Source organism: Equus caballus, chromosome 27, assembly GCF_041296265.1.
Source record: "Equus caballus isolate H_3958 breed thoroughbred chromosome 27, TB-T2T, whole genome shotgun sequence".
NCBI lineage: Eukaryota > Metazoa > Chordata > Mammalia > Perissodactyla > Equidae > Equus > Equus caballus.
The window spans coordinates 56,099,968-56,114,829 of NC_091710.1; the positions used below are offsets into that span (position 1 = coordinate 56,099,968).

The 14,862-nt window shown below is 49.4% G+C and overlaps 1 protein-coding gene and 1 long non-coding RNA gene across 13 annotated transcripts in view; one reads left to right on the forward strand and one right to left on the reverse strand.

Moving 5' to 3' along the window:
* MYOM2 (myomesin 2) overlaps positions 1–14,862 on the reverse strand; it is a 93,472-nt gene that overhangs the window by 68,924 nt on the left and 9,686 nt on the right. For all 12 annotated transcript variants that reach the window (XM_070252790.1, XM_005606427.4, XM_001495857.6 and 9 more), the window contains 6 exons: positions 12,412–12,550; positions 12,117–12,274; positions 10,931–11,023; positions 2,915–3,003; positions 2,787–2,837; positions 218–382 (listed from right to left, as the gene is read on the reverse strand). In XM_070252790.1, coding sequence (XP_070108891.1) covers positions 218–382; positions 2,787–2,837; positions 2,915–3,003; positions 10,931–11,023; positions 12,117–12,274; positions 12,412–12,550 — 695 coding nt within the window. The remainder of the gene's footprint in view (positions 1–217; positions 383–2,786; positions 2,838–2,914; positions 3,004–10,930; positions 11,024–12,116; positions 12,275–12,411; positions 12,551–14,862) is intronic.
* Positions 2,639–10,326, forward strand: LOC138921013 (uncharacterized). Its single transcript, XR_011433141.1, has 2 exons — positions 2,639–5,492; positions 5,950–10,326. It is a non-coding gene; the product is annotated as an uncharacterized lncRNA (long non-coding RNA).

The following is a 14,862-nucleotide window of genomic DNA, read 5'->3' on the forward strand; positions in this document are numbered from 1 at the left end:
GTCAGACACTCCTGTCCACCTCTCCACACTCCCTGCGTGAAGTTCAAGATCAAGGGCAGGCTCCAGGTTCCGCTTTGCTGCCTGCAGCCATCACGGTGGTAGAAGTGAATGCCAAATTAACACGAAAGTGTAACATTCATTTTCACCCCAATGTGGCCAATACCAGCAGCAGGTGGAGGGGGCGCTGCCCAGGATGGGGGGCCGTCCTTGCACTCACCATCCCGGTACCACTCGGCCCGAGGCTGCACCCTTTTCAGCTCCGGCGTCACCAGCAGCGTGCACTTGAGAGTGACAGTCTCCCCTTCTCTTCTGAAGGTGACCCCAAATTTCTCCAAAAACTGGACGTCGAAGTGCATGTATGGAATCACAGACGATAAGGGCACTGCACGGAGAGAACGGGACACAGTTACAGGACCAGCTGCAGGTGGACCTCAAGCACAGGCCCCCACACGTGGCCGTTACTACAAAGGTGTATGTCCCACCACAGCGGGATGCTCGCTTCCTCCAGCGACTCTCCAGCACACAGCACTTTGAAATGAATGATTGTTCCCCCCAAATCCATAGGTTGAAGTGCTAAGTCTCAATGGGACGGGACTGGAGGTGAGGTCTTTGGGAGGTGCTTAGACTCAGATGAGGCCATGAGGGTGGGGCCCCATGATGGGATTAGGGTCCTTATAAGAAAGAGACCCTTTCTCTCTCCCCAATGTGATGACACAGCGAGAAGGCGCCATCTGCCAGCCAGGAAGAGACCCTCACCCACATGGCCAGCACCTTGATCTTGGCCTTCCAGCCTCCAGAACTGTGAGAAGTCAACTTCTGTGGGTTAAGTCCCGAGTCTGTGGCGTTTGTCATGACAGCTCGAGCTGACTAAGACAGGCCACTCGTGAAGAATCAGGAAAACAGTCTTGGAGTCGTATCTTGCCATTTGTGCCAAAGATGGATGGAGAGGCACAGCTGTGTAGGGAGGCAACTTGGACCCCAAATCACACGCTAAGAGTAGAGTTTAAATTCTGCATCAGCCCCAAGAGGTGTGGCTTCAGGTCACACGGACTCTGAGGCCAAAGTTTCCCATCTTCAAAATGAACTGTGGTGTGCTCACCAATAGAATGTCATTATACCATCATACCCAAGGTATCAGCCTGATTAAATCTCAAAAATATAATTTTTCCTGGGGGGTGGAGTACATTTCTGAAGAAAATCTACAGTAAAATTTTAAAGCAAAATAATCTATGATTTACAGATAATCCATGCAGGGAAATTTTTGAAAATAGCTGCAAACTTTAAGATGACAGTTTCCTCTTAGGAGGAAGGCCTCAAACTGGGAAGGGGCAGGCAAGGAGCACGGAGCTTCATCTCCTCTGTGACAGTTTTAGTTCCTGCAAATTGTACCCTTGCAAATGGCTAATTTTGTGTTATGCCAATTTGACTTCAATTTTTAAAAAGTAACTGAAGCGAAAATGACAAAATATATACATTTGTTAAAATGGGTGGTGAATACATGAGCATCTATTGTGTTGTGATCCAGTTTCAGTAGGTTGTAAATACTTCCAAGTTTTCATTTAGAAAGGTAAAATTTTAACAAATGGAAGAAACCCAGCAATGGGACCAGTGGCTTCTGAGACCCCTCCAGCTTCCTCAGTGCTTTGGGACCATCCTCCAAGTGGAAATTGACGTGTCCTTGGAATCCAGGCACCATCAGATGCTTCCTCGTCATTGCACACAAACACTCAGGTCTCCCTGCCCCTTCACCTGTGCTGGCCTTGAACTTGTCCCCCCCACCTGTTAGTGGTCTTAGACGCCCCCAAGTGTTGGACATAAGCCCATCTAATAAGAGTCACTCAGAAATGACCTCAAGGAGGTTATATACAGAGAATTCAGTGGCCGTCAGAAGGCTTGCCCCTGTGTCATTGTTCTGGTCAGTGCTTCACTCAGCAACACTCGGTTTGTTACGCCTAGACCTTGGATTATGATCAAACGAAAGCTGCCAGGGGAATATGCAATACTCTTTTGGAAAATCAGATCAATCCTAAATCTCATTCCCTAACCATAAATAAGCCATTTTGAATGCAAATCTACCAAGTTGTAGTCCTTGAGATGCCATTGCACGCCTACCTTCTCTACCCTCCCCTGACTCTGGTCAACCAGCTTCTTGGGCCTTCCAGTGGAAAACAACCCTGGTTCTCCGAAAGAGACTCCATTCGCCTCCCACAGGGCCACTGCAAGTCACTGTGGAAACGGGGGACCATGTGGTGGCATTGGGTCCATCAGCATCATGGAAGGAGCTGGTGGTGTTTACAAGGTGCTCAGGGAAACCTCAAGGAGATGAGAGTAGGTGGAAGAGCAGGATGCAAAGTCGCACCTGCCACAGGACGCGTCACGTATCAGGTAAGAGGAATTGAGGCCACGCAAAGGCTGGCCTGGGCAGCCACACGTCCTCCTCCTGTTGACCCACCCTGGCTGTTCGTTACAAAGGAGCACAGTGAATTTTGGAAAGAAAAGGAAAACTGGCAACAGTATGCATTCAGGTCAAGGAGTTGGATTTGGGTTTTTTCCCCCAATTCAAAAATGTAAAGTCTCTCAAGGCGATGACTTCACCAGTGTCTAAAAATTCCACCTTGCCATGGAATTACGTGGGAACAGATTGCCAGCAGACTAACCCTGCCCAGGAAAGACTCGGAAGAGTCTCTTGAAATACTATTTAAAAATATATATATTTTATCACAGTAAAATTATATACTATGTCAGTATACATTTTTCTGCCCGAAAAGAAAAACGGATCAACTTACATCCAATTGGAAGTCCCACGGAATGGAATGGCTCCTCGTCCCCTCGGAACCCTGCAAGACAACTGGTGAGCAAGACGAAGAAAGAGAAAGAAGGCAGAAGGCAGGCCCCCCGGGACGTGCAAACTCACTTCTCACCACCACAGCCGCGTTGGTTGACACCTGTCCGTGAGCGTTCGTCGCCACCGCCGAGTAGGTCGCAGTATCGTCAAAGTCTGCCCTGGGAGAGAAAAAGCCAGACAGCATCCTGAACGCACTGCAGGACGGCTCTGAAAAGTTAATGACCCGAAGGTGAACACAGACGTTCCTCGAAAGCAGCTCGTGTGACCTGGATCCTTTGCTCATGATGATGCTTAAGAACAATGCCAGCGCTATCCTTGGAACGAGGGATTCATTACAGACACGGTGAGTCTGATCCCGGACTATGGCTTGGCTTCGGCTTTGAGAAAAAAAATCCGCTGGCCCTTCTGGTAATCCTTAACTTCATTCTCAAGGAGAAATCTATAATCCGCTCCGGTCCTATTTACCTACCTCTGTAGAGTTTGTGGTTTTATCTTGTCAGTGGGCAGGCTCCAATGACCTCAGCTTCCAGAAGATTTAACCCCACCTCACTCCCTGCCAGGGATTCCCATGCTGACGGGAGATTGTGTCCAGAACCCCAAAGTAATGTGATCACCCAGGTATGGCTCACCCACGCAAGGTGTACTGAAGATGTCTGAGCTGGATCCCACCTGAGGCAGCCGTCCTAGGAGAGTCATGGGGCAGCATATCCACCCCAGAAAGGACAACGGCCCAGGAAGCTCGAAACCCCAGTTGCTCAAGGGTGGAGCTCCTCCACCGCCCCACATCCATCTCACAAAAGTTGAAGCTTATTTTCTTGGCTATGAGCTGCCGTGCCACCAGCTTCTGCAGAAAACTTCACTGAGACAAGAGGGATGTGGGAAGAGGGGCCGATATTCATTGAGCTTTTACTAAATGCCAGGCGCTCTGCTGGTGACTTTACGCTGGCAATTTTAAAATAGATACTGTTAGCCTATTAACACGGGAGAAGGTTAACACTTGAAGAAGTTGAGTGCACAATGTCCACCTAACTTCAAAACTTGCCCTCTTTCTGCAGCTTCTGTTCCCTCTCCAAAAACCGGGCATCCTGAGCATAACGTCAGTCTGGGAAGGAAGCTAACAAAACACCCCACTCACGGGAGAAAAAGGAAAGGTTTGCTCAAGCCTTACATTTAAAGTGCCTTAGGCAGCCAGTGCTCTCAGAGACAAATCCGTTCTTGGAAGGTCCTTAGTAATTTTATTTTCGTCTCTATTCCACTCAGAGCTGAAAATATTTTCTTTGACTGAAAAATACACCATGTCTCCCATAAAGGAGAGAGATTGTTTCAGAGGCTTCTGCTAAGAACTCCGTCCCTTCCTCCATGAGGTTCAAATCCGGTTCCAGTGTGCCAGGCAATGCCACTGCTCAAGAGAGAGAAGGCACAGACGGAGCCCACACCTGTGGATTTTCAAACTAAGGGCCTTATCTCCGGGTTCACCTTGAAGGAATGCAAGCTGAACCACAGCGCCCAAAGCTGCAATTCCAGCCTGAACTCATCAGAGCTACTTCGCCGTGCAATTTCCAAATACACTGCAGGTACCTCTTACCCCCAGGGGCAGAGTAAGCGTCAGTGTAAAACACATAAAAATCTTGTAATATGGATGTTTTCTCCATTGCTAAGCAGTAATGCTCTGTGCTAAGCCGCCCACAGAAGGCAAGCGTACACACGCCTACACCCAGCACTGCGGCTGCCTCTGGAGACACAGCAACACAGTGGAGGGCCTGGGGGTGGGGTGGAAGGACGAATTTCTTTTCTCTCATACCCATAGGCATTGCTTGAATTTTTTTTTCCATCTGTGTTTGTGTTATTTCTTCTAAACAATGAAACCTCTATATTTTCATAAATGCATTCTCCAAACAGGAGGGTATTCTTCTTTTGGGACCAGCCCTACATTTTTCTCTAGGAGGATCCCGCCCCCACCAGCGATATCCCAATGGATGAGAGAAATGAGAGCTGTGCACCCACAGGCACAGCTGGCCCTAGTGGAAGGCCAGAGCACAACGGAGAGAAGCACAGCATTCTGTAAAATCTGCTTGATCCGGGTCTCCTGACCTGGAACCAGTTCTGGAACCTGCAAGCAAGTAGGACTTTGAAGCAGGAGCGAGAAGGCGAGACAGACACCTTGCACCCATCGGAGCAAACGGGGCAGGTCCAGCTCAGGGAATGACCCCTGGACCGGATAGACTGACCCCTGTGCCCAACTGATGGACGTAGCTACCAATTCCTGAGTGAGGTTGTTAGAGCCTGAGCCCACAGCGAGCGCTCAGAGAAGGGGGTGTAGACTTTACTTAGAGCGTGTCCATCAGTCGCCATAAATCTTTTGATTATCCTCTTGAATACCTCCGTCACAAACCCTTCCGGATTTCACCAACTTTCAGCAGTTTTCAAACTGAATCTCCCAAACATGCTACCGATTTCTCCCTCAATAGACGTTTTATCAGTTTTTCAAGCCACAGTAAAAATACGTCCTCAACACACCACACAGTAGTCGCATATTGAAACCCCACAGCACAAGCCTGGTGCTGCAGCCTGATTTGTGCACCGACGGCCCCCGGCAAAGCCTCTGCTGCCATCTCTGCTTACTTGAAGAACATTCTGAGATTTCGAGGTAAGACAATGTTTCCATTTGCAACTAACTCATCTTTGTGAATCAGGACTTTTTTCACTGTTGTGCGATCAGAATAAAATGCAGGGGGAAAACGGCTGGCTGCCGAGTGTATTACAGGACTGCCGTCACCAGCCACGAGTCCTCAGGCCAGGTCTGTGCCTGCCTTAGCTCACCCCAGAGCACTCGTCTACGGGCTCTATAACAAATAAACAGCATGTATTGTAAATGTCTCAGATACGTTTATTGAGTACCTACCCCTTCCTCGAGTGACTTTGGTGATTAAGTAAAACAAGGTGTTTGAAAACACTTTGTAGCTTTAAAGCGCTACATGAATCTTGTGTATTACTTGTTAAAATGTATCACCTGAGTTCCTGTACTGACGATTCCCTGTCCTTCCTAGTCCGAAGCCTTTGCCTTTACATTCCAGCGCAGTAATTGCTCTTTCCTTGTTCCGTAGCTGGGAGGGAGGCAAGAAAGGAATTGCCTTGCACTAGAACGGATGAAAACAACTACTTGCACCAGGAGAAGAGAAGGAGGGAGCAGGAGTCCCACCCGGAGAACAGCTCCTCCCACAGGATCCTGAGCTTGTTTTTCAGTTGACTTAGGGCATTAAGATCCCTGGGAAGAGCCACCTAACACATTAGCACTGACGGCTCATCAAGGAACCAGTTAGCACTTAGTACTTAGTGGGAGGGACCGGGCTGGGAATCCGCACTTAGGAGCCTGGCCCTTCCAGAGATGATATGATGATGCATGTGGATGTGCTCATGGGTGTTTATCCAGGAGAGAGGATCCACAGCACTCCTCTGGTTTGTGAAGATGTCCACAGCCCCAAAATACTCAGACCCACTCATGTACTGCAGTAGTTCCCGACTTAGGGTGCACCCAGTGAGAGCGCACAAGATAACCCACTGGCTGTGTGGGGAAAGTTAGAACTTCTAGTTCTGTTTACTGTTATCTCACTCTTTTTACATTTCTCTTTTGTAAATGTTTTCCATGATATAAGACAAGTTGGGACATACGTAGATTATAAATAAGTATGCACGCCTGTGTTGGGGTGTGGCCTCCCGGTGCCATGGGGAAGGGGGGGGGGCTGTAGGAAGCGGGGCCCCTACAGTGCCAGGCAGAGTGGACAGCAGGGGACGGACGGCAGAGCTCAGCTGCTACTGAGGAGACGGGGCCCAACTTGAAATTTCGTCCCCCCTGGGTAACTGGGAAACCCACATGCCTGAGCACAGCCCAGCGGGACTCTGTTTCTTCTCTCCTTCCCAGAGAGCCTTCAGCCTGCCCACGGAGTCTAATTCCAGCCTTGACTTCATGCTGCGAAATTGCAAGCAAGTGATTAAGGGGGAAAAGGTTTTATTTTCTGTTTGGACAGGCTCCCAGTGTAGACAGAGATAGCTTCCTTTGGTCTCCATTTTTACAAACTTCCATGGGGCACTTTCACGTCCCAAAGTCTCCATCTGAAGTGCCCCCAAAACAGCCCCATGGAGAGACTAATAATATTCTATGTATTTTAACGATGGGTGTACAAATGTTTAAGCGGCGCGTGAATTTCTCCTGGCCTGTGTCTGCCAACTGAGTGGTGTTGACGTTGGATTTAAAATTTAACTCAAATTAGAATTTGAATATCAAGGTCTAAAAATAAAGTGCAAGAAGAAGTGAGTCCTAGAGCCTAGAGGGGAGCGGAGGTGTTACGAACAAAATACAAGATAGCTTGTTCCAAACACTTATATAAAAAGGTGAGAACAACGTTAAAATTCTGTGAAGAAACAGAACTCACATTACGGGTCCCAAGAGAAAATCTTCTGATCGTATAAAATAGTGTCAATTACAGTTTAAATTCAAACAGGACTGAAGGGCAATAAGCTTCCTTTTCGGCACTTCAAGAATCTGGTGACAGCAGCCAAAGAATATTCATAGGAGTAAATGTCACTCTTGTAACAGAAGGAAAAGCTCATTCCTGAGCCGGTCGCGAGTGGGGAGCCAGCACATTCCACACCGCTTAAATCGGCCACAGATCAGATGATGATATCTCAGCAGTTCGGTATGAACAGCTGAGATGAGCTGTAATTTGCGGGTTTCCCCGTTGCTCCTTTTCTGAAGAATAGTCATATTTCATCTTTTAAAAATGTCCCAGCGCAGATAAGAATATTGAGATAAAGGTTGGCCCCGGGGGAATTTCCTTTTCCTGAATTCCTCGAATATTTGCATACTTATGAAAAATCCAAGTACTTGTAAGAGACCTGGTGCTCCTGAATGGAGCCGTCTCGGCATCCTGGGGCCTCCGCTGATTTATTATTCGCTTGGCGCAAAGCCGCTATGGTTTCCAATATAAATTTAGAAGTTGCCAACACCGGTGAGAAGAGGACTTTTTCATGCTTGAGAGAGAGAAATGGCTTTTCTTTCTAAAGCAATTATTAAAATATAACTGGGGAAAAGCCAGTTGCTAACCCGGACTGAGCCACCTCACCCTCAGCAGTCACAGGGCCAGGTGAGAGAGCGGACCTGGCTGACAATGAAGGAGGGCGAAGTTCTCCTCCCAGACAGCTTGGCTGATTGTCTGTGAGAGTTTCCACACATTTTGGAAATCAAAGGAGAAAAAACTGCTCTCCGAAAAACTCAGCCAGGGGTCTGGGGATTCCAGCTCAGGGAGCGAGGAGACCCGGCCCTCCACGTGAGCTCATGCCTAGACCCTCAGCCTTCCTCGTCCCAGCCGAGCCTCGTCCCCGCGGATGCGCGGGCCCCAGATTTCAGAACTGCTCTGGACGCTCTTTTTCCGCTGACACCCCACATCCAATCCATCAGCGAATCCTGTTGGCTATACCTTCACAATCCGTGCAGCGTCCACACCCTTCTCACCAGCCCATGGCGCCCACCCTGGTCCGGGCCCCACCATCTTCCCTGAATTTCGGCAAAGCTGGCCGACAGTGTGCCCCACCCTCTATCCGTAGCCGGAGTAACCCTTCTGAAACGTGAGTCAGCTCTTTGCTTCTCTCCTCTAAGTCTTCCCTCAGACCCTGAGGGAAAGCTGGGGTCCTCGAGGAGCATCTACGTGTGATCTGATGTGATCTGTCTGGCCCCGGCTACAGCTCCGACCTCCTGTCTGGCGACTCCCGCCAACTCCCCAGCCGAGGGGCCTGGCAGTGCCTTCCCGGAGCCTCCACCCCACGTCTCTCTGGCCCACTCCTTGATCTCCTGCAAGCCCGGCTCCTGAGACGTCTCCTCCAGGAAGGCCTGCCCCACCACCGCACTTAACACCACAACTGCCGGGAAGGCCACAGGTCCGCCCTGTACCCAGAGCTCGGATTTGCTGTATAACTGCCTTTTTTATTATGCTTATGGTCTGCCTCCTCATGCTAGAAGTAAGACCTCCAAGTTGGGGACCTGGATTTGGTGTTCAATAAACAGCGCCATACAGCCAGGAGGCCAGGGCCTCTGACCTTCCTAAGAGCCTCAAATTTTCTTAGAGAAACAAGGTAATGACTCATCCCAAATATTAACCTTAACTGTAACCTTTTAACACCCCGTCCTAATTAATCTGCAGGTGGAATCATGGTTCTGGCAGTGGGGAACCTTCCAGGCCTCACGGAGGCTTCTAGAAGGCTGCACGAGGAGGAGACATTCAGGAGGCGGCACAGGTGGCCAGGCCCTGCTGCACCAGGCCGAGGGATGGGCACCTCCACACGACACCGTCCTGGGAGTGCAGGCCAGGGGCACCGGGAGGGCATGGCCCAAGACTGGGCTCCCGCTGAGAAGTCTAAACTGAGCCTCGTTATGATGCAGTCATGTTTCATAGTCTAGGAATAAACAAAATCACACATTCAGGGGCTGGCCGAGTGGTATAGTGATTGAGTTCGCACGCTCCACTTCAGCGGCCCAGGGTTCGTGGGTTTGGATCCCAGGCGCGGACCTACACACTGCTCATCAAGCCAAGCTGTGGCGGGTGTCCCACATATAAAATAGAGAAAGATGGGCAGAGATGTTACCTCAGCAATAATCTTCCTCAAGCAAAAAGAGGAGGATTGGCAACGGATGTTAGCTCAGGGCCAGTCTTCCTCACCAAAAAAAGAAAAATCACATATTCGAATGATTTCCTGATTTTTTACATTATTTATACCAGTATCCTCCATCTTTTCCTGGAAAGGATTTGATATAACTTACTACACACACACAATTACCATATATTTACATAATATGTATAAATAGAGCCCGTTGTGTTCTTATCTGATTCTCACAATAACTCTATTAGGCAAACAGAGAAGATGACTTTTTTTTTTTTAAGATTGGTATCTGAGCTAACAACTGTTGCCAATCTTCTTTTTTTCCTTCTTCTTCTTCTCCCCAAAGCCCCCCAGTACATAGATGTATATTCTAGTTGTGAGTGCCTCTGGTTGTGGTACATGGGACACCACCTCAGCACAGCGTGATGAGCATTGCCATTGGCACCCAGGATCTGAACTCGAGAAACACAGGACTGCCAAAGTGGAGCATGCGAACTTAACCGCTCGGCCATGGGGCTGGCCCTGAAGCTGACTTTTTTATCATTTGTCTCTTGATAATTACTTTCAGACAAGAGTATTACATTCAGGAGGAGCTCATGACTTATCTGAAGTCACAGCATAGATGGTACATTGGGGATCTGAATCCAGGTCTCAGGTTCCTAGACAAGCGTGCGTGTTCTTGATTATAGTACGTTACGCAGTCATGTTTACCAGAGAAATCAACAGCTGAGTGTGGGAAAGTGTCATGATAAACTATTCACGAAAAAAGGAGGACTGTATAATGTTATGATTTTTCTATAAAAAATAAAAACTGTGTGTACAGAAAACAACGTGAACAGCAAAATCTCGCTTTTATAAAAACATCAAAGTGTGTGTGTGTGTTTACAGGTGTGTGTTTGTTGTGTAAGGAAAAAGCAGAGCCGCTTCGTACACCAAAATCCTGACACTGGGTGTGGGAAATATGCTGGTTTTTATTTCCTTTGACTAATCTGTATTTTCCACATTCTTTCAATTTGTTGTGAAAAAAATAATGAAGATTACATTTCCTTGAAGTGTCTGAGGTTGGGGATGGTCACTGAAACCTGGAACAAGATGCAGCCCCACTGCAAACAGGGGTGACCACCACCCACGGGTCTCCGTAGCCCCGGCACCCAGACCCCATGACATTTCCTTAAACCATTTATTCTCTTGGTTCCCAGAACAGGACCCTGGACCAGCGGCTGCATTTGCATCCCTCTGGCCTGACACTGAAGGAAGGGAAGCTTCTAACACCAATTAAATTAACTCAGAAACACCCATAAAGGCACACGGAATGCACGCAGCTGTGGCGTGATGTGACCTTGTTTTTAAATCTGATTTCTCTTTTTTTGTGTGAACCATCACTTATCTGAGGCAGGTGTTGGGAGCATGTGGCCCTACCCGCCAAGGCCTCACCTATTGATCTCCAGCGTGTGCACGCCGTACTTGCTCTCGATTCGGTACTTTCCAGGTTCTTCTGCTTGGCAGATCAAAATACCATCTTTATACCTAAACGAGAGAAACATTATTTCAATGTAAAGGCAGACTGGGTTGTTTCGTTGTGTCTCGGTCGTCTTTGTTGCCTTCTAGCATGGTGTTGCTCTGCTTCTGCAAGCTTCACTTCTCAGCATCATGGGAAGGGGTAGGGTGGAGGGGCAGGGGGTCAGGGTACAGCTAGAGCCCACATTTGTCTGTTTAAGGGGACAGCAGCTCTTGCAGAATTCAGACTATCTGGGCAACCCTCGACCTATGGCAGAGTGTGTGCCAAAAGCCTCCTTGAACTGTGTTGGGAATTCAGGGTGTGTCATTCCATAAGAAAAAAATGTAACCAATGTTGGTTAGGTCCCAGAGCAGCCTCTCTAGGCCGTGGTGTAGCTGGGGCAAGCGAGGAGAGTTCCAGCAGATCAACCGCACTGGACCCCAACTGGAGGAAGGCGGCCTCAGTGTCCCACCCAGGACAGCAGGACCTGGTCCCTTCAAGATCAATGGGAGACGAGTCCCAGCCTCTCCAGCAGCCTCGTGAACAACCATAGATCCAGACGCTATTTTTCAGACCCGTTGCCGAGATCCCCAATCCGGGATACAAGCAAAACATTTACGGTTTTTGTAGCAGCTACAAACTTTGGGGTCTGTACGATCACTTCCAGAAAGTCGTGAAACAAATGAGCACACGTACGCAACAGGTGTCGACACGACAGGTCCGTGGGCTTATTTAACTCTTGGACGTCATGAGGGTCTATGAACTACGTGCTGCGGCTCCAAAGCCTTGGGGTCTGGATCCTCCACTTAGGAGGCTTCCAATAGTTAAAAGCAGAGCTGCACAGGTAAACAGAGATCATTTCACAGAACCCACTTTTAAATAAAAGTCCTCTGGACAATCAGTGGAGTGAATTTCACTAAAATGAAGTGCCTGCGTCGTATTTACCATGACTCTCCATGAGTTTTGTAAGCGTGTTTCCCATTTAGTTTCAAGTACGTGGTCTAAGGAACGGGCTGTGTGGCATGCATTTCCTCCACGCGGGTCCTGGTCATCCATCCACGTGAGCCAAGCCTCGCCGGATCCTTAAAAGAAAACGCAGCCCCGGGAAGGAGCAGCACTCACCACTGCACCACGGGGGTGGGAAACCCTTGCACGGTGAAGCACAGCTTCACATTCATCCTCTCCCAGACGGTGTGGGACCTCAGGCGCACCAGGATCTCGGGGGCTCTGCTCATCCGCTCCTCAAACGTGGGCCTTTCCCAGGCCAGCTTGTCCTCCACCTATCCCCAGGAAGCAAGGACGGGTCAGTGTGTGTCAGAGAGGGCAAGCCAGGCTGTGTGCCATCAGGCTGTGCGAACATGGTGCTGGCAAACCGCCTCAGGACCCACGCCTCCCAGGGAGCCCCGAGGCCCCATACCATCTGCTGGATGGCGTATCTGTCCAGCTTGCTCTGCGCGTGCGAGCGCGCCAGGTGCACGTTCTCCTCCAGCTCCGCCAGCTCCCTGAGGAAGCGCTCTCGCTTGGCCTCGCCGTAGGACGCCTCCAGAGACTGGTACCTGCAGGGTGAAGAGGGGTGTGATTCTCTGATGCCCCGGGAAGGGTGTGCAGTCACAGAAGCCTGGGAAGACCAGACGCGCTCCCTCCCAGGATTTTCTTAAGTGGGGCGCAAGAAAATAGGAGACATGCCATTTCTGTTTATTTTTATCTTTCAAGAGTGCATTTTGGCAATTGTGTTAATGCCACACATAGAGAAGATGTGAAGAAGAGCAGGCACACCCATTCCGAATAAAACAAACACAGGCGATCTACGCTCCGGCTTTCCTTTTACCCAGAGGATTGCACGACTAAAATTGTTAGGAGACGGGGAAGCTATGGAGAAGGGCTCTGAGAGGCCCCTGTGAACACTTGATTTGTTTCTGGCCATAGTAAGTGTGAGAAGTACCCCTGCCTGTGGTGGGTCATGATGACAAGTAGTAGGGGCTGGACACAGAGGCAGGAAATGAGTCTGAAATTCCTTAGAAACAGGACTCGTTTACTCATCTCCTACGTGGACAGCTCGCACGCAGCAGGTGCTCAACACAGACGTGCCACAGCGAGCAGGTCTCTTCACCGTTTCAAGACTCGGTCTCCCCACTTTTCAGGCAAGGAGTCTGGCTGCCCTTGGGGGTCTGGGCCTCACAGGTTGGGTGAGCTATGCTGAAGGTTGTTTCCAGCCACTTCCCATCCGACACGACAGTCTAGGAAAGGCTGAGCGCTTCGCGGGCGAGTTTTCTTCTGCACAGCAGCATACAAAAACCGTTTGTTTTCCGGGGGAGGCTGCCATTTCTGAGTGAATTTAAGATGGAATTAAAGCCTTTTAAATCAACAGATACAGAGAAGTCTGTATTCTAGGACAATAAACAGGATGAAAGAAACAATTCAGCTTCTTCGATCTGCAGATGCAGAGAAATGGGGCGCACATTTCTTCTGGCCTGAGTGCCATCTTTGTGAGGCCCCAAAATTACACATCCCTCCAATATAGCCAGGCCCAGTGGTGCTCCCACATTCCAAGCCGGCTCTTCCAGTCCCATATCATAACTTCCCAGCCTCACCTCCCCCCCTCATCCTCACATTCCCGAGGTCCCACCAAGCAGGTGGCTGGCTGTCCATGGTGCTGCCTGGGAAGGGAGAGCGCCATGGAGAACAGCTGAGCAAGACGTCACCTGCAACACGAAGTGTGCAGACAGAAGAGGCATGGGTCTAGGTCGCCCTCATCTGGTAAAAGCAGGATGTCACATCAGAGCCAAGAGTGACCTTACGCATGGGGCCTGCCCCAGATGTGGAGGGAACAGTCTGAGATCATCCTTCAAGTGGGCGATGGAGCCTGACCTGGAACCCGGGTTGCAGGCCCCCTGTCCAGAACCATTTCTGCAACCCCACAACACCCCAACGATTGGTCGCACAGTGTACAAAACCAAGACCTGGGGTCGGGCGTTCAGGAAGTTTGAGATGGAATACAGAATTTCAGAAAATTCTGCAGCTTCTTCCTACAGAGACCTGGAGTGAGGAACTATAAAAACTAAACCAAGACGTGAGTATCGAGTCGCCTCTTCCCTTCTGATCCCCTCACAGCCCCACCTCTCACCTCCCGTGTCGGCTCCCGGAACCGGGCGCGCTGGCTGTCTCACTGCTGTTTCGGGAGACAGTCTCTTCAAGCCTCAGGCCTCTGCGCACACCCTCTCCTCACAGGGTGGGGTTTCTCCCAGCTCCTAAGGTGGCTAACTCCTGCCTATCCTGTGGTTTGCAGCAGAGGTCACCCCTCGGAGAAATTCTCCTTGGGCCAACGCCCACATGGGAGCCCTAGCATTCTCTTACACAACACCTCGTTCTCCTCCCTGCTCGCGGAGCATAAAGCAGGAGGGCGCGTCTTTAAGTTTTGAAGGACACGTGAGCGTTTCAGATGACACAGGTCATACCACCCACATCCCAACTGCTTGGCTCCCGTCACATACAGGTGCCAGGTGCATAAGAGTCCTGAAGAAGAAACAAGTGAACGCATTGCCCAACAAGGCGCACAGGAAATGAGCCTTCGTATTTGTCATGAATCCCACTAAATTACAGAAAAGGTAAGTCGCTATTCATGACACAAATTGTCATGATAAGCTTAAAGGATCAGAAGACCTACCTTGAAGTTGCTAAAAACTTCCATGTGTTGGACTTACGAGAGCCTCAGACTTATTCTTAAGTCAATAGCACCATCTTCCCCTAACATTTTATAACTTGGAATAAATATTTGAACTAGAACTTCTTCTCCTTACCCAACCTCAAATACTGTAATTCAGGACGTTGAGAAAATATTTCTGCTGGTGTGTGATGAGGTAACTGATGC